The sequence below is a fragment of the Convolutriloba macropyga genome, chromosome 6 (genome assembly GCF_964194025.1).
Source record: "Convolutriloba macropyga chromosome 6, txConMacr16.3, whole genome shotgun sequence".
Classification (NCBI taxonomy): Eukaryota; Metazoa; Xenacoelomorpha; order Acoela; family Convolutidae; genus Convolutriloba; species Convolutriloba macropyga.
This window is the reverse complement of record NC_134473.1, coordinates 11815648-11833391: the sequence shown is the minus strand read 5'-3', so window position 1 is coordinate 11833391 and position 17744 is coordinate 11815648. Positions and strand designations below refer to the sequence as shown.

Below are 17744 nucleotides of genomic sequence, written 5' to 3'. Positions count from 1 at the left end.
AATACAAATTAACAACTTCTGCAAATTTTTGGTTGTCATTATTTATATCACCGAAGGAATCTTCTACTACAGTAAACATAAAAGCTTGCCTATTTGTCCCCCTAACATTATTGATAAAGCTCCATACCGGGGCAATGATTTGCAAAATAAGATTTTATAATACTTTTTCTTATCAATTTTTTTACTATGCTGCTCTGTTTTCCGGAGTAAGGTTTTCCAACGCTTACTCTGGTAAACAGTGCTTAACCGAAGTGGTCAGTTTTGAAAGGACTGTCAAAAAAAAGCTTTTATCTTCGGCAACGTATCTTTTATCTTTCGTCAAGTAAAAATATAATCAATGTGAGTTTTCGTTGTCTCAGGTGATTCTCCATGGCTAGTTAAGATCATGTTTTTCTTATGATATGTGGCATTATGTCGAGGAAAGGTACTTCTTAAAACTTTTATTTTTGCTTTGTTTTTTTTTCAAAGATTTGTCCCAATAAATCACCCCTCCCGCCTCAAACACACACCCCCACAATCAACACGCATATAGGTCATAGAAATACACGCACACACGCACACACAAAAACACACGCACACATGCACTCTCGCACAATCAAATACAAATGCACACAACACAATTAGAGCGGAAGGGTATGTTTTTTGGGGGTGGGGTTTATAAGGGGGGGGGGGTGATCCAAATCCGCCTATTAAGTGTAAATCGTCAGTCACAGTACGGTGGCAACAGTGGTGGCTTGTCAGCAGACGGCATCTTTAATGAATATGCGAACCTGCAGATCAACTTCTCGAACTCTTTAGTCTCTACTGGATCTTCATTCATGTACATCCAGCCCTCTCCCATCTCCATCGACCTATGAAGTTTGTGTCTCCGTCGTTGCACATCGTGAATGGCTTCCATGAGTACATCGTCGTCCAAGTTTGAGATGCGATATTTGCACTTTTTGGCCTGGGTTGTAATGTCGGCAAGTAGGCACTCTTTAGCCACAAATTGAGCCTCATTTAGGTTGTCCCGGATAAGAGAGCGCTGTAGCATTTCTTGTTCTCGGTGCAAACTTAATTAAACGTAAAGGTTCCATTCTAACAAAAAATGTGGTCAACCAAACTTGAGCATTAAAATTTTAATTTGTTTTTTTTTCAAAATTAGCAATGAAAGTTTATATATAGATAAGGGGAACAATAAACAAAAGTTGCTCACGCAGTTTTACTGTGCATCGAAATCCTAATTCTCAAATAGGTGCTTTACAGAAACTTTTTTCAAGACGAAAGTCATTGTTTGTTGTTTGTTCATCTGTGATATTTGAAAATGCTACCGATTTTTTTTATGTATTAACTATAAGTTTTACGTTTCGTTTGATTATCAATTTTTCATTAAATGCATATCTGTTTGAATTTAGTCCTGCATTCTCACCCCAAAAGTTTCTGAATTTCTTCATAAAATCCCAGACAGCAGTGGAGTTAAACCAGCTAATAGTATGTACTGTATAAAATAGACCTGCTAGCAAAAAAAAAATTGGCGTCAAAAATACATCCAAGGTTGAGGTTTGGTGGTGAATTTTCGTAAGAAGCTTGAATTCGAGTTGGTTTTTGGTCCCTACTATGTTAACCTGACTAAAACAACCTCCAAAAATGGACTCTCCGCTCCAATTTCAAAACATGGCCGGCAGATTGACCTCCTTGACATTCATTGGAAAGTAAAAACGATCAATAATAATAAATTTCACGACTGTTATTTTCAAAATTTTGAAAGGGTTCAATTTGAGGAGTAAATGCAATAAGAAAAATGATGCAGGGAAAATGCATAAAACAATAAAGCTCTGATTTAATTGGAAGTGCGAGATGCCAAGTTCAAAACACCGAATCTCGAAATTTTAGATGCATTATTTTGATCTTCGATTAGTAAAATTGCTTACAAAGTTTCAATTTCACAAAGCGATTGCAGAAATCATTCTGTTTAGTAATTTCAGTCAAAAAATTTGAAAATTAATCTAAAATCAAGCGTCAACGAAAATAACAAATGAGGTCACGCACCCAAATTCAACTGCGTAGCAGGAGATATGACTGAAATTGAAATAGCCAGAAAAACTCGGGAAGCGACTTGAAGTGATGAACCTTTTCTAATAACAACGTTAATTGCAGACGAAACCATTATTTTTTTGTTTTCAAAACTTTACTCTTTACTTCACATGACTTGTTTAGATATTTTGGTAAAATTTTAAAACCGTTATCCTGGCATGAAAATTTTGAGCATCACTAGAACAAGCTACAAAAACAATTAAAACATCATTTTAAACTCTTACAGAACGGCCTCCGATTTATCAAATATGCTTTAATTTTAACAGGAACAACACAGTGAAAGCGTGATACCGTAGGTTTTCGCATTCTCACAAACACATCTGCAAGCGTTGAAGAAAGCCAAAGTTCATGACATGGAAAATTGCTACTAAGACGAATAAGATGACAAGGCTAAAATTTGTCATGAAATAATTTAAGATTTTGCACTTACAAACTTAGAACTTAGCAACCGAAAGAACACAAAAATGAGGCAAATAATGATCACAGTGTCGTGAAATTTTTAAAGAAAAAAACTGATTAAAACATTTAATTTTCCATTTCAGCGTCCCGGCATTCCAGCCAAAAACCAAAATAAACTTTTCTTTTGTTGAAGATATCACGGACAACTGAATACAAATTTTTGAAAAATTATTAATCATGAAAAAATGAAAAGAAACAAAAAGAAAATAAAAAAAAGAAAATAAAAAAAAGAAAATAATCTAACTCCCAAAAATACTTAAAGCCCCAATAAAGCTGAGTAGAACAATTAAAAGTAATTAGAGTAAATGATCTGGTCCTCATCATGTTAAAAGAATATGAGATCAAATGCAAATAAAAATGGAATGAACTTTAAGAAAACTGATAGAAGCAGAGCGAATACAAATATAGCCCATAGAGGAGTGCTGGAACGATAAAAGCTCACCTGTGTAGAATACGGGCATTTGTAGAAAAAAAGAAAGATCATTATTTAGCAATCGAGAATGAGAGAAAATACATAACCATTCTGCTGTCTAAATGATGACAGAAAACAAAGTTTAAAAATTTCAGAAATTGAAAAATGATGCAAAAAGCTAAGTGTTTGTGAAAATTCTACTTTTCTATGAACGTTTGCTGAACTTCAATTAAACCCAACGCCAAAAAAATTTAGTAAATAACACGAAAAATTCTTGAAGATGTCCAGAAAAATTTTCCATAAGTAATTTAAACCAAAAAATATAACCGGCAGATTGCCGGAAAAGCTGCGAAAGAATAGACTTGCGTGCCGTATAACAGACAAAGAAACAGATACAGATCTAAACAGAAAAAAATTGAGGCCGCTCAAACAACTAGGTAAAAAATTTCAGCGATAAATTAATAAAGCTTGCTAAAATTCATTCCGCTGAAGCCTTTTACTAGGGACCTTATCTGCACATATATGTTCCTTTGAGCTAAATCTAACTCAAATTAAAATTAAGTGCAAAAGTCATATTATTGAGTGAGGTAAGTGACGTTTGACCAAAAGCTAATCACGCAAATGGTGTTAAAACCTTTGCTAGAGAGAGAATGAGCAATGACGTCACGTGCACAAACACCGTAAGTCAGAGGAAGAATTAATTCAGAAAGTTTGACTTTTTTAGCTTTGCTGTGTGAACAAATGTAAAACTAAAAGGAGCGTCAGACGACGAAACAAAAAACATAGCAGGACAAGTCCGAATCCAAAAATTTTGATTGACTAATCAAAAAACTAGACCTAGAACGGACAATGGTTGAGATGGGAAAACCTTTTATAAAAAAACATATAAACAAAATATTAAAAAAAACAAAATCGATGTCAAAATGCCGCATGTGAACAAAAAAACCACTAGCGAGAGAGCGAATTTTTGTTCAAACACCGTTTTCTCACTCTACTTTGAAATTAGAGCGAAGAAAATTTGCGCCGCAAAACTACTCGCTGTTTTGCTCCAGATCTTCTTTCCGCGTGACCAAAATCATTACTCTAATTTGACTTCAAATAACATGATAATTTGTGAACCGATCTTAAAAAAAGACAGCGCCCCAATACAATTCAAATTCTTTGAATTGTAAAAAAGAGAACCACAGTATAGCTCCCCTCAGCTTACAGCTTCGCAGTTATAAAAATAACATCTTTGGTAAAATTGGATTAGTATGTAAACATTTTTATTAAACAAAATTATCACACAGTAAAAAGATGCTTTCATGCATGAAATTTCAAAAAGAAGTTACCACATACTCTTGGTTTTTTATTGAAAACCACTCAAACCGCGAAAATAGAGGAGCTTGTAAAAAAAACAACACTTATATCATGATTGAGTTATCTGTGCCCATCCTAGTTGCTCTCAAACGACGGGCGAGCTGTTGGCTTTGGTAGTACACAGCGGGGCTTAGAGATGCTGGATATGATATTTGCTAGTCACTCAAAAGACTCTAAGGGAACTTACTGCCCTATTTGTGCCCTCTTTATCGTGTTTTTGAGGAAAAATCAAACGAATAAATTGTTTGAGAGCGATTGAAAACAAATTAGAAGCCAAAAAATCTCAACCCATTAATAATTTTTCTTTCTTTACACTGCGTTCCCTTAAAACACTTTTCAAATTCAAGCATTTTTCACTGAACGCAGCTCATGATCAAAAAAAAAATCTCGCATATTAAAAACTAAATCACAGGGCAAATTTACTCGCCGTTGCTTGAGGTCAAAATGCAGTTTGAACACAAATTACTCGCTAAAGTACTCAGGAAAATCAGTACTCCTTTTCGAGTTGTAAACAGTTTCAATGAGATCAAAAATAGCCTCGATCTCGCTTTGCCACTATGAAACTGAAGAATGTTTGAGCTGAGGTTTAAAAAGATATCGAGATCCAATAACAAAGTTTGAAACAAGACAAAACAATGACAAGACCAATAAAATATATTGGTTCGGGGCGAATATTAAAAACCTGATAATTTTAAATTTAATGGTAGAAAAATGATTCTTCTTGTTCGCGAATCAGTTGATGTAAAGATTTAGTTCACCATCAAGAAATTTAAAAACACCTTAAGTACAGAATCGTTATTCATACCACATGTTATCTCTTATCAGCAAAGTTATATCACTACAAAAAAACAATTAGTAAAACTATATCGTGGGCAAAGCTTAAACTTCGTCACGAGTACATCTTGCACGGATAAAATTAACACTGTTTCCACAACTTTTAACATGCAATTAACCTGAAACTTCAGTGCCCGAACATTAATTGTAATTACTTGAGACCCAATTCAAAGTCTTGATTGTCCTTGTAAACTATGTTTTGTGTAATCGCAAAACTGATAATTGTCCTCTTAATACGCAAAATTTTTGGCCTGATTGAACTATCTTTGTTATTTGGAGTTAGTTACTTATATTGTGGAAACTAGTGACTGATGACGTTGAAATTAAAGAAAAAACAACTTCCCAAGTCGTCAACCTAGCTCCAAAAACACGCTTTGCGCAAAATGAGCGCACATATATACAATTTTGAAGCAACTTTGAACGGAATTAACCTAGTGTAAATTTTTCCCACACACGCTTACAACTTTAATCTTAAAACACGGATCGTGAAAATGCCCGACAAAATCGAGGATGTATATTCAATTTTTGAACATTGGCGTAGTGGATCACGTATGTCACAGGATAAAAAATTATGTAATAGTACAGGAGATTCACATATAAGTAGCAAAATATGTGCACTCAAACTTTTATGGGGTATCAGAAAAAACTGGTTTTAATAAACAAAAATTCGTTTTTCCATCTTGCTGAATCTCAAGAAATTGACTTCTTCGCCGCCTTCGTGTTCCCCTATTCCCCTTTCAATTAAGTTCTTGACAATAGCATGAGCTAAAATTTAATTTAGCTGAACATTTGATTGGGAAAGCCTCAAAAGCTGCGAGATTCCACTGAAACTACATTTGAAGCTGCTTTTTATTATCAACCACTTATTCTGCGCCTGAATTTTTGGATCAATGATTTTACGTTGGAGTGAAACCTTTTAATTTTGTGCTTTTCTTTACTTAGTAGAATAACTCTGTTATTGTAGAGATGAACCAAGGCTTCTCCTAACTTTTCCAATCCCTGCCATTCGTCCCGCATCCTCCTCGACACTCGATTCCAATGATCGTTCACTTGTCTTATCGGTATGTTACACTAAAATTGTCCACAGATTAATACCAATTCCTAATAAGGTTTAGAGATTGGTATTATTCCTACTATACCAATTAGGTGTAAGAATTTGTACGTCGTTTATTTTGGAAAAAGCAACGTTTTTTGATCGCGTTCTTTGTCGTTTTTTTTTGCTTCTTATGTCGTTTATTTTTTGTAAGAAATCGACTTTTTTGATCGTTTTTATCCTTTTTAGCGTTTTTTCGTTGTTTCTTGCGTCGCTTCTTCTCAATGTAAAATTTATTTGTTAAACAAGATCGGTGTTCAATCAATCGGCGTTACACAACACAAGAACATTACTTTTTCCATGGTAACACCGCTTTTTCAGAAATTTTGTCCTTGTAAACGATCGAAAAAACGACGATTTCCTGCAAGTGAAAATGCAAATGCCTCGACACGGGTAGTCCTCTTTAAAAAAGCGATAAAAAGAGAAACCATGAACGAGACGGAGAAAGTTTATCTCTGGAAAAAGTTTCAGAACGGATATGAAAATTTAGAATATATATATATATATATATATATATATATATATATATTTGACAGATTGCCGCCAAAATTGAGATGCCGAATTTTCACATTTTTAAACTTGAGATACTACAAGTTTAGACCTTTAGAAAATATTTTTTTTGTTTAAAGCTAAGTTTGTTCAAACAATCGAAAAAAAGACACCAGTGTAAAGTTTCCTTGATCTTGCTCAACAGTTGAGCACTCAGGAAATAATTGTCATCACATATGACTAAACTTTGTAGTTTTGTTCATACAAAACATTGGACTTTAACACCATATTTAACGCGCAAATCTTTAGCCTGATGGGTAGAATCTGGCAAACTTCAAATAAAGAACAATTTGTTGTACCGCCGAAGTAAAAAGTTCTTGACTAATGGCGGCATTGAGCAAAAAAAATGCCCCGAAACCGCATTTCTACTCCTTCTTTCTATAATTGAAAGCGAGGACTAACTAATTAAAAACTTGTGTTTGCGTTCAAATGCGACATCAATTACTTCACAAGCTTAAAAACCCAAATCTTCTCATTTAATAATGGGTTGTGCTTATTGATTTATGTGAGAAGCATCTTAAATTAGTTCAAGCGTTTACTAGGTTTTTTGTAAAATACGATAAGGCTAAAAACCATTAAACCAAGTAAAACTCAACGAAGGAAAATTCGAAAGCAAGCAAAGTTTGATATGCAAAAATGTAGTGATAAAATGCAAAAAAAACAGGTCATTGAGAACAGAAAATTGATCTCATTGTCTGAACGATTCAGATTTTGCATAAAATTCGCTTTTGACATACATGTTTTTAATATATGGGAACAATCGCCTACAATAACAGAAAAATATTACGAAAATACAAGAAAAACTGAGCGAACTTCAGATTTAAAAATAGTTCATAAAAAACTAGCGTCTGAAATTATTCAAACCCAAATGTAATCCATTTGAAAAGCATACCAAAAAAATTATTTCTGAGAACACGACAAACGAAATCGGACAAAATTAAAGAAACAATTTGAATTTCCGTAGCAATTTGCAAGAAAAAAAACATCCGCTCTTCCGAATTTGAAAAAAATATATATAAATTGCAAAACGGTACGAAAAAGACAATTCTACAATGCTAAAAAATTATAATTACTTTAGGAAAGCAATTGAATCTGCTCATCTATTTTCGGAAACTTGCTTTCCACATAAATTAAAATCGCAAAATCATTGACTAAGGGAGGCGATTGATGCAAAAAGTTACAGTTAAATTTTTTCAGCACGCCAATTTTAATCGCTTTTGTTTGGTATATCGAAAGTGCCGGCTGAATAGAAAGTACTTCCTCTTTTAAAGACCTGTAGAAGATAAATACTTATATTAGACAAACCAATGTTAGACAACTTTTGCTTTCGCTGCTGGTAAAAAGTAACGTTGTAAAGAAACGGTACGCTGGTTTTCTTGATCCCATTGCAATAACTTGTGATGTGCTAAATATCCATTGATAACTCTGAGCCGCTACTATTGGAGCGATACATTGATGCCAATTAGTATTTAGCATATCAGAATTTTTGCAATTGGATCAGGAGAACTATCGGAAGCGCTTCTTTACAATCGATAGTTTTGTCTGTTGCACTCTATCTAAAAAACCTGCCAACGTGCATTGGAGTGCTTTTCTGCTTAATATTGGAAAAACATGTCTCTTTTCAAATTAAGGCGTGCACTTGTGAAAAGAGTTTGCTTGAGGTTACATTGTACCTCTTATTTGGCTGAAATTAAAATTACATTTATCGATTTTGGCTTGAAAATAAACTGGGTCCTAGAATATGGCGTGATCTAGAAATCCGTTCTCGATTTCGGCTTGACAAAAGACAATGTCTTGACATTTTTTGCTAAACGCATACGGAGTGCGTAATGATATTGCATATTCTGCAGTCAGAAGTTTGCTTTTCCCATCATTGTTTTTTGCAAGAAAGATTAGCCACCGCAAAAAAAAGTTATAACCATTACTTCGGTAATGAAATCTCTGCCAGGGGAATTGTGAAAGCTAACCAAACCAATTCAAATAAATTGATGAGAAAGCAAAATTTTCAGCTGTTGGTGGCAGCTGACCAAATAAAGATCTCATCTAACCCCCTGAATGAGGCCCTTTATGTGTCTACGTTTTATCGCAGCTTTTTCTTTGGTAATTTTAATAAAAGCACAGAATTATCTACTGCAGATTGTTACCAAAATGAAAAGGTAATTTAAGGTAATTTAACCTGAACAGGGTTAAGGTAAATATATACATTAACTCAAGTTAAGATAAAGTTGATGTATAGTTTACTTTAACTTTACCTTAACAACAGTTTGCCTTAACTCCGTTAAGGTAAATTTACCTAAACTTTTTTTATGAGGTGTATGAGAAGAAGTGACCTCAACCTTTGTGAATTCGTGAAGAAAAATTATTTTGATATTTTTAGTTTATGAAAGGAATTAGCCCAACGTATCCAGATGAAGGAAAAGAAATTATAATGAAATGCGCCTAACCCGGAGGTTGGTGGCAGAGTAAATCAGCGCTGAATCAGTATAGAGACATTCTGTTTTTTAGCATGGCCACTACTCTGTTCATGTCACAATTTGCACTGGCTAGTCTTCATTTTTGAGTAAAATTTACTGCATGAAAAGTAATATGCTCAGCTTAACTCCCGCCAACAATGTTTGCATGCGGTTCGAACTTCCGCGTGGGTACTTGAAACATTTAATTTGCGTAGCAAGTCGTAACCATTAAACTAAATGGGCTTTGTGGTAATTGCCTAGAGATCAGCTGAAATAAAAATAGTGTGTATATTACTATAGCAATTACCACTTATGAGCTACAAAAGTATGACATTACTCTGCTCAGACTTAATTTTGGGGTATGAGTAATTTTCAGACTGTACAGGATAAGTTTAGACTGGGCTAATTCCATGAACTCAATTTAATCATTATGAAGAAGAACTGCACATAAAGAAACTTAAAATATTCTGGAGAAGCAATGTATCAGAACTGAATAAAGTTTTTACACTCGAAATGTGCTGGTTCAGCGCTGAAATTCTCTGAGACTCAAGTCCGGGAACCTATTAAATATTCGACTTGACAGATCTTTTCCGTTTGTGCCCCCAACCCCCCCCCAGCTTATTCAGTGCATATTATTTGCACCCCCCAGACGCACGTTCCATATTTTTACATGATGAATTACTATGTAAAGGGGGTGCATAACGTACTGGGGGCACAAGCGGAAAAGATTTGTCTCGACTAATGGAAAGAATGTGGTGCTCAATTTTGTAACTCCAGTCAAGTTTGCGCCGATGACGTTGAAAGTCTTTTCATAAAGTTGATGCATTGACTAGGTCTTACTTTTCTCCGCCTATAAAAGTTTGTGATAAATCCTACAGCTGTGAAAAATCAATAAGGAAAATACTGATATAATAGTCTACTGGTGAAGAATAAAAAGAAAAAAAAATGTAACCTGAACGGCATAGTGAAGTCTGCGTCTCCTAAATGGCCATTGGGCACACTCTCTCGCGTATTCAGCATACCATCCTCTGCGGGTGAGGGGACAACCAGCAGCTATTTCCTCCTCATTCCGGCTCAGCCCTGTTCTGTCCGACCTCAGACGACCTAAATTGGACTGGTTAATAGATAAAAGAGACTGTTTAATAGATAAAAGTAGAGATTAAAATAGAGAAACATAACCAACTATAGTCGGGCGAATTGCTCTCAAACCACCAGCGATTGGTTGGCTTCGGTATCAGCCATAAGTGGAGGGGGTAGGGTTGAGAGGGCTGGAGGATGGGGGTTTGTGGGTGGGAGGGGGAAGGGTCCAAATCTTCAGGTGGAGAACGGTGTACGGGGGAGTGTTGGGGGGCGGGGGTGGAGGAGAGTGACTGAGGGGGCTTGACTGAGGGGGGGGGGTGGGGTGGGGGGGGGGGAGGAGTGACTGAAGGGGCGGTCACATTTTCAAACCTTAAAGGGATCATTTCTCTTCCTCTTGGCACACTTGAAAACAGCCTTCATGGCCTAATACTGATCTCCCAAGGTGATATTGATTTTGTCTCGATGTAAATATAAATAATTAAGATATATATTGTTTCTATTGACCTCTGGAAACAATAAATTATTATTATTTATTTTCCGTTGGCACCCCACCCCCCCCCCCATAGGTTACAGAGCACGTGTCTTTACATATTAAAGCATCATGTAAAAATATGGCACTTGCGTCTGGGTAGTAGTACACTAATAAGTAATAAGCGGTGTCCCGCTTTTTCACCCCTATTCATTTGACCCCCTGTCATTTAACCCCGATTTATTCACCCCTGTATCATTTAACCCCTCTATCTTTTTAACACCTCTATCTTTTAACCCCTCTAACATTTCACCCCGATTTTAATCTTTCTATAAAATAAGGATCTTTAAGTTAGCAATATAATAATTTTGCGATGCCTCGCGGGGCATGGCCATGCCTTAGCGGCCCATGGGACTTGATATGAAACTATCGCAACCGAACGTGGGATTAATTTATCCACTTAATTATGACAAAACATGCCTTTAATGTCGACTGCAAATTGGCGGGATGAAATGATAGAGGGGTGAAAGGATAGACGCGTTAATTGATAGAGGGGTAAATAAATCGGGGTTACAGGATAGGGGGTTACAGGAATAGGAGTTAAAAGAAGTAGAACCGTAATAAGCACCCACTAAACTGGGGGAGCAAACAGAAAATATCCCTTTTAAGATTAAGAACGGCTCTTTAGACCATGAAATTGTCTCCTCGAATTGCATACCTAGAGACTTGTAATGGGCGCAAGGCGCGTAATGCTTTACGTGTTCATCCCACTTTCGAGGACGAAAAGTCAAACGGGTAAGACTTAAATTCAATCAAGCAAAAAATATCATAGAAAATCACCACAGACTTATTATAACTGCTACAAACTGCTTTCCAATTGTTAGGTTCAAGTCAATTGATTTAAAGGCCCTTTATAGACATTAGTACTTGATATATTTACAAATCTACGTTTCTTCTCGTTATATATATTTCATTCATATCATTTCTACGTTTTTACTGTTATAATTGCTATCCTGTTCTATCTAACAATTTTTTTATTTTTCCTTGCGTATAACTAAGAACTTCATACCGTTGTGCTCGTTCTCTATTTGTTTCCTGCCCTTTAGTTTCTTTTAAGGTGGACAACCTGGGTCATCTTGATACATAGGAAGCAAGATAGCAGCAGGTTTTACGAACTAAAGAAGAACAATTCATTTGAGGTGTATTCATTCCACCTGAACTGGAGCTCAGTTAAATGCTCACATGTAATGTATAGTTTAAAGTTCGCTGCTCATGGCATGTCCCAACTTTCTTGCTAGGAAAAGACCCAAAACAGGATCTCTAATTTGTTTGTGAACGGATTTTTTTTCGTTTCATTGCAATTAGATACTCTTCATTTCGAATTCCTGGATGAGGTTTAAACTTCTATTTTGATTATCTAATTTGACAACTGAAAAACCAGTTTGCAGCAATTTTTGAGAATCTTATTACAAAACAAGAGATAATAAACATAAACGACTAACGTCGGGCGAATTGCTCTCAAACGACCGGCAGGCGGTTGTCAGCACCTAGCCACTGTTTAGTGAGGTTAGCTTTCGCTTGATTGAAGAGGCGTGAGGCTAGGGTAATAGACGATATTATCACGCCACATAACAGCCGCTGAAGTCAACAAAAGAGTTAAGGAGAGAGAGAGAGAGAGTGCGAGGTAAAACGTGAGCGAGAAATAGAAGGAAAGAAACGCCAACCAACACACACACAGAGAGAAAGAGAGAGAGCTAGAAATTTTTTCCATGAGATTCTAGCCTTGTTAGTAACTAAATCATATAAGAAACTGAAAGTGCAAAATTCAGAAGAAAACTTTCCATATTTCGCAGTGACGAAAATGTTCAAAGAACATTTTTTGCCTCTGGATTTTTGTTATGTAACCCATCTGCAAGACTTAAAAAGCTTCGTTGGCCAGTATTAATTGTTAAACTCAAAAAAGGACTCAAAAACTGCAAAAAAAAATTCAAAAAAAAATTGAAAAAATCTTAAGTTTTATTAAAAAATCGATAAAATTTGTGATATTAAAAAGTTCATAACTATTCTATCGCAATAAAAATTGTTCAGTAACCTATTATCAAAGCCTATACGAGTTTTCTTGGGGCTGGAAGAACTTAGATAAAGACAAATTTTGAAAAATTTGAAAAAAAAAATTCAAATTTTATCCAACAAATGCTAAAAATCGTGATGTTCAAATGTTGAAAAACATTCTATTACCACTAGAAACTATGCAACAACATATTATCAAACCCTTCAGGAGGTTGTCTGAACCCTGAGGCTGAAAAATCAAATCTTGAATAATGAAAATATATGTCAAAAAATTTTAAAAGTATAGCAATTTTTGTCAAAAAAATGCTGAAATTCGTGATGTTTAAAAATGCTGAAATTCGTGATGTCTTGAAAATGATTCCATTACTTCTAGAAACTACATAGTAACCTATTTTTAAACCCTTGAGGAAGTTCCTTGGCTCTTGAGGCTGGATAAACCTAAAAAACGACAAAAACTTTCAAAAACATTGAAAAAATTTGCAAAATTTATCAAAAAAATGCAAAAAAAATTCGCAGTGTTGAAATGTTGAAACCATTCTATTACCACTAGAAACTATTCAATAACCTATTATCAAATCCTAGAGTGGATTCCTTGACACCTAGGGCTGCTAGGGCTGAAAAAACTTAAAAAACTGACAAAAATTTTCAAAAATCTTGAAAAAAATTGTGAAAATTAGTATAAATTTGCGTTTTTAGCTAGCTGTTGTTCGTCAGTAGCTAGCCACGGGTGGGGGGAGGGTTCACGGGGGTGCCGATGGGGGTGGCGACAATCGGGTGGGGGGCAACAGGGCGGTAGGGGGCCAATAGTGGGGGGATCAGCAGTGGGGGGGGGTGGGGGGTCTTCAACCTCTAAGAAACGCTGTTCACAAAATAAGTATAAGACTGGCTCTAAGAGCACTTAATGCCCGCTGGGCGCTACCTGTTTATCCCGTTTTTGAGGACGAAAAGTCAAAAGCGTCAGACGAAAAATTGGTCAAGCGAAAAATCGCATAAAAAAAGACGGACAGGACTAATATAATTGCTACAAACTTCGTTTGAGAGCAATTAACAACAAAAAACTGTTTTGATTTACAATTTGTGTACTTTTCGTTTTTCTCATTGCAAAAATGCTCTATATATTGTTGTAATTGCAGACCATTCATCAACCATGCAATTTATCTCTACATAAACAAATTCTGCGGTGTCGACTTTTCAAAATTGATGCAAAAATATCACGTCCCTATTCGACATATTTTTGATTACTATACATAAAAAATCGTCGGTGTAGTCGTTTTTTTCTCTCCCAAAAGACAAAATTTCCTATATTTTTTTTGGCGGTTTTAGCGTTTTTGTTCGGTATTTAACATAAGAAAGATTTAAGATTAGAAAAATTTTTAAAAGTAAGAGAGATTCGGTATCGTCGTTTTAAGTTAGATTCGCTATCCTTCAATGAAAAACCAGGATTTTTTACTCTCCATGTCTGAAAAAGAGATTAGCCCAGCCCAGGGAACAATGAAAACGACCCCTTACGTATAAATACCGAATATACCGAATCTTCTAAAACCGAATATACAGAGCCTCTCTTGCGTCCAAAAATGATCATACCGATTCTTGCATGCTTTTTCCATACCGAACAAACCAGACATACGGAAGCTTTCTTATGTCTGGAACCGAAGATAGCAAAGATTTATTTCAAATTTTTTGTCATTTATGTTCGGTCTTCCCAAATACGAGTACACTGAATGTAAATTTCTGGAAATCACTTAAATATTTCATGTCATTTTTTCAGGTGTTTTTAGCAAGCTCTGGAAAAAATTGAGTCACTGACAAATATTTTGCCGTTGTGAAACAAATTTGGTTAAATTTCAGGTGTAATTTCAGGTTACTTCAGTTGTAGTACTGGTGACAGCCATTGAGTTTTCATCATTTGGATCCTTAGATTACAGGTAATAAATGACAACTTACGTTCTAATTTAAATCTCGAACCACTGCGCGTTTCTCGTCGATTGTTAAAACTTTTTAAGGACTTTCTCTGAGTCACATAACACCTACAATTAAAATAAAAGCCGAAATTTTTGCTATATAAATGCTATTATTTTACAAAAAACACGTGTTCAGATCGGATCTACAACTGATGAAACGCAGCCAAACGATACCGGGGGTATTCTACGGCTCAAAAGGGCACAATGTTTTTTTTATTTGGAGGATCGTTTGCAGAACAGGATGTAAAAACCAATGCCACCCGTTAAACAAATTTGACGAGCAGTGGTTTAGTTCATGTTGATGGCTGGACTGGTTCATGCTGTTTTTTGCGCACCGTTGGCTCAGCTTTGACCTGAACACACTGAAAAAATATGCATGAAGAGTTCGAGCGAATTTTGTCTTTTCTGTTATATTTACATAATCATTTTTATGATTAGTGGTTTCATATTACGTACCAGAATTACACCCGGAACTCCCCCCCCCCCCCCCCCCAGCTTAGTGGTCAGATAATCTATAGCCCCCCCCCCCCCAAACATGTTAATTATAGCATAATGGGGGGGCTTTAATTTCATGGGGGGACTATAATGGGAAGGACCTATTTTTTTTTCGTTTGTGCCCCCAAGCTTACAAGGGTGCATATTACTTGGATCCTCCAAACGCACGTGCCATATTTTTACATACAAATTTTTTGTCTAGCCCAACTAAGATTTGAGGTGATTGTGATAGGCAGTAACTCAGTTTTCGGATCTATTCTGTCCCCTCCCCCAGCTTAGTGGGCTTATATCTTTTACGCCCCCTGGGCACATTTTTTTACATAGTAACGTGCTATATAACAAAAATTATAACTGGGGGCGTAAAAAGCACCGGGAAAGGGGACAAACCGAATTGATCCCAGTTATCCTGTATTGATTTGACAGTTAGCAACAAACGGCATCAGACCTCATTTTGATCACGCTGTATTAGTTGAGTGTTATAACCTCGTGCGTTAGTTGCACGCTGCACCGGCGGCGGTTGCACATCCGCAATGGAGTTCCGACGTCTACTTGGAGCGGGTTGCCTTGAAACAGGTGTGAACAGTCTTTGTTCATCGGGAGTTTCAGTCTGGTGAGAGGGATCTGTGTCCCTAACGGATAAGTTACTGGTGCTTGCGTGAGGTGCATCATCTGCACCAGAAGAACGGGAGGCGTGAAAAGCTAAAAATTGCTCACAGAAAGCATTAAAGTCATCTTGGTCGAACGAATCATTGTTACCATTGTCACTTGGTTCCATTTTGGAAAATTGTTTCTTAATTTGTTTCTAATTTTTATTGGTCAGATTACGAAAGAGCATTTTTTCAAAATTTAATAGAGGTTATTTCTCGCGGCAACTTAGTTATGGAAGTCAGAAATGATGACTAAAAGCGGGAAACATCTTCCATAAAATAGAAAATGAACTAATTTCGCATAATCGAATTCCTCGTTCTGTTGCAACGCAGCATCAAGAAAAAATACATTTCAAAAAGTCTGTGAGAACCGACGATTGAGTGCGCATTTTTAAGCGAAATCACCTGTCCTCGCTTTAATTGGTCTCAAAATAGCTCGGGCTATTAAGATTCCGAGTGATTTTCCTTTTAGATTATTAGAAAGTAACTTAGCTGTTATTGTTTATCTTTTAAAACACAAATGTATATGTAAAGCTAACTTGAAGTGTCACAGAAGTGCTGCTGAACTGATTTTTTTCAAAAAAAAACTTGGAGTTTTCACTTAACAAAGAATTGGACTGAGGCTGAATTTATTGAATAGTGCTGTCAAAAAAATTAACATGAAAACGTATATTAAGTTAGATCTTTTCCGTGTGTCCCTCCCAGTAGGCTTTTACGCTATGAATCTCCAGTTACGAAGCACTTTGCAATACATAAAAAATCACTATGCAAAACAAGGCTCGTGTGCCTCGGTTTTGCAAATAATATGAGACGATTAAGTTTGGGGCCACCAGCGCAAACGTTTAAACAAATGTATTGTCTTTTAATTTAGCTGCAAACCACTCTGGACGAGTGCGCTTCTGACACTCTGGATAAAATTGATGGCCACGCTGTCGTATGTCACGGCCGGGGAGGCACTTTTGCAAGGCAACACAGAATTCATGACCGGTTCGCACAAGCTATGTTATCTCCTGTGGCGGAAAAACGAAACCCCGTCGCTGAAAGCAATTCGTGACCTTTTCGTGACCTTTTTCTGTCATCGTAGATGTGAGGCCGTTTCGCTGCCATTGAGGTTACAGTCGATATTTCTCTGCAATCAAACATTATCTAACACGGGGCTGAGAAGTCAAGTTATGCAATTGAAGGAGTTGAGTATCAAACGTTTAGGGGGTATAAGCAAAAATGTTCTAAGCAAGGTATTTAAGATCTTGCTGAGACGTTATTTTTCTTCAATCAAATATTATCCAAAATGGAACAAGGATGTAAGGTTACGCATTTGAAGCGACTGATAACCGAAAATTTGAGGCGTATAAGAAAAACGTTCTCAGCAAGGTTTTGCGTTCGTTCCTTTGGCAGTGCAAGCATTAGGTGATAATGTTTCAATTTTTATCTAGACTTCTAAACGATTATCTACTCTTTCAGACAGAAAGAGCTATCAACCGGAGGAATTTTAGATTGCTTTTGACAAGCTGGCGCAGTCACACTCGGTAGTTGCAGTTCTTGGGTCTGCGTAACATGTTGCTAGCCCGCGTGCCCTAGTTACAGATGTTTATAGAGAATATTAGGCTCGCCAAAGTGACGTAATTTTTTTCAAAAACCTTTTATTAGAAGATCTTATTTTCATCTTTAATCAAGAGTTTTTTCCTGGCTAAAGTTGAGAATTCAAAAAAAAATTTTCTTGTGTGAAACAAGAAAACGGACTGATGACATTGATTTAGTGAATTGTTGATGTGTGGTTTTGATAAACATAG

At 36.1% G+C, this 17744-nt stretch overlaps 1 protein-coding gene across 1 annotated transcript; it reads right to left on the bottom strand.

Annotated features, from left to right (window-relative positions):
- Positions 1–629: 629 nt before the first annotated feature.
- On the bottom strand, positions 630–16209 carry LOC142340769 (uncharacterized). The gene is made up of 4 exons (XM_075391474.1): positions 15791–16209; positions 10185–10336; positions 6051–6208; positions 630–1052 (listed from the first exon to the last, which is right to left on the bottom strand). The coding sequence occupies exons 1-4, from the start codon at positions 16080–16082 to the stop codon at positions 704–706; spliced, it is 951 nt and encodes a 316-aa protein (XP_075247589.1). The 5' UTR covers positions 16083–16209; the 3' UTR covers positions 630–703.
- Positions 16210–17744: the final 1535 nt, after the last annotated feature.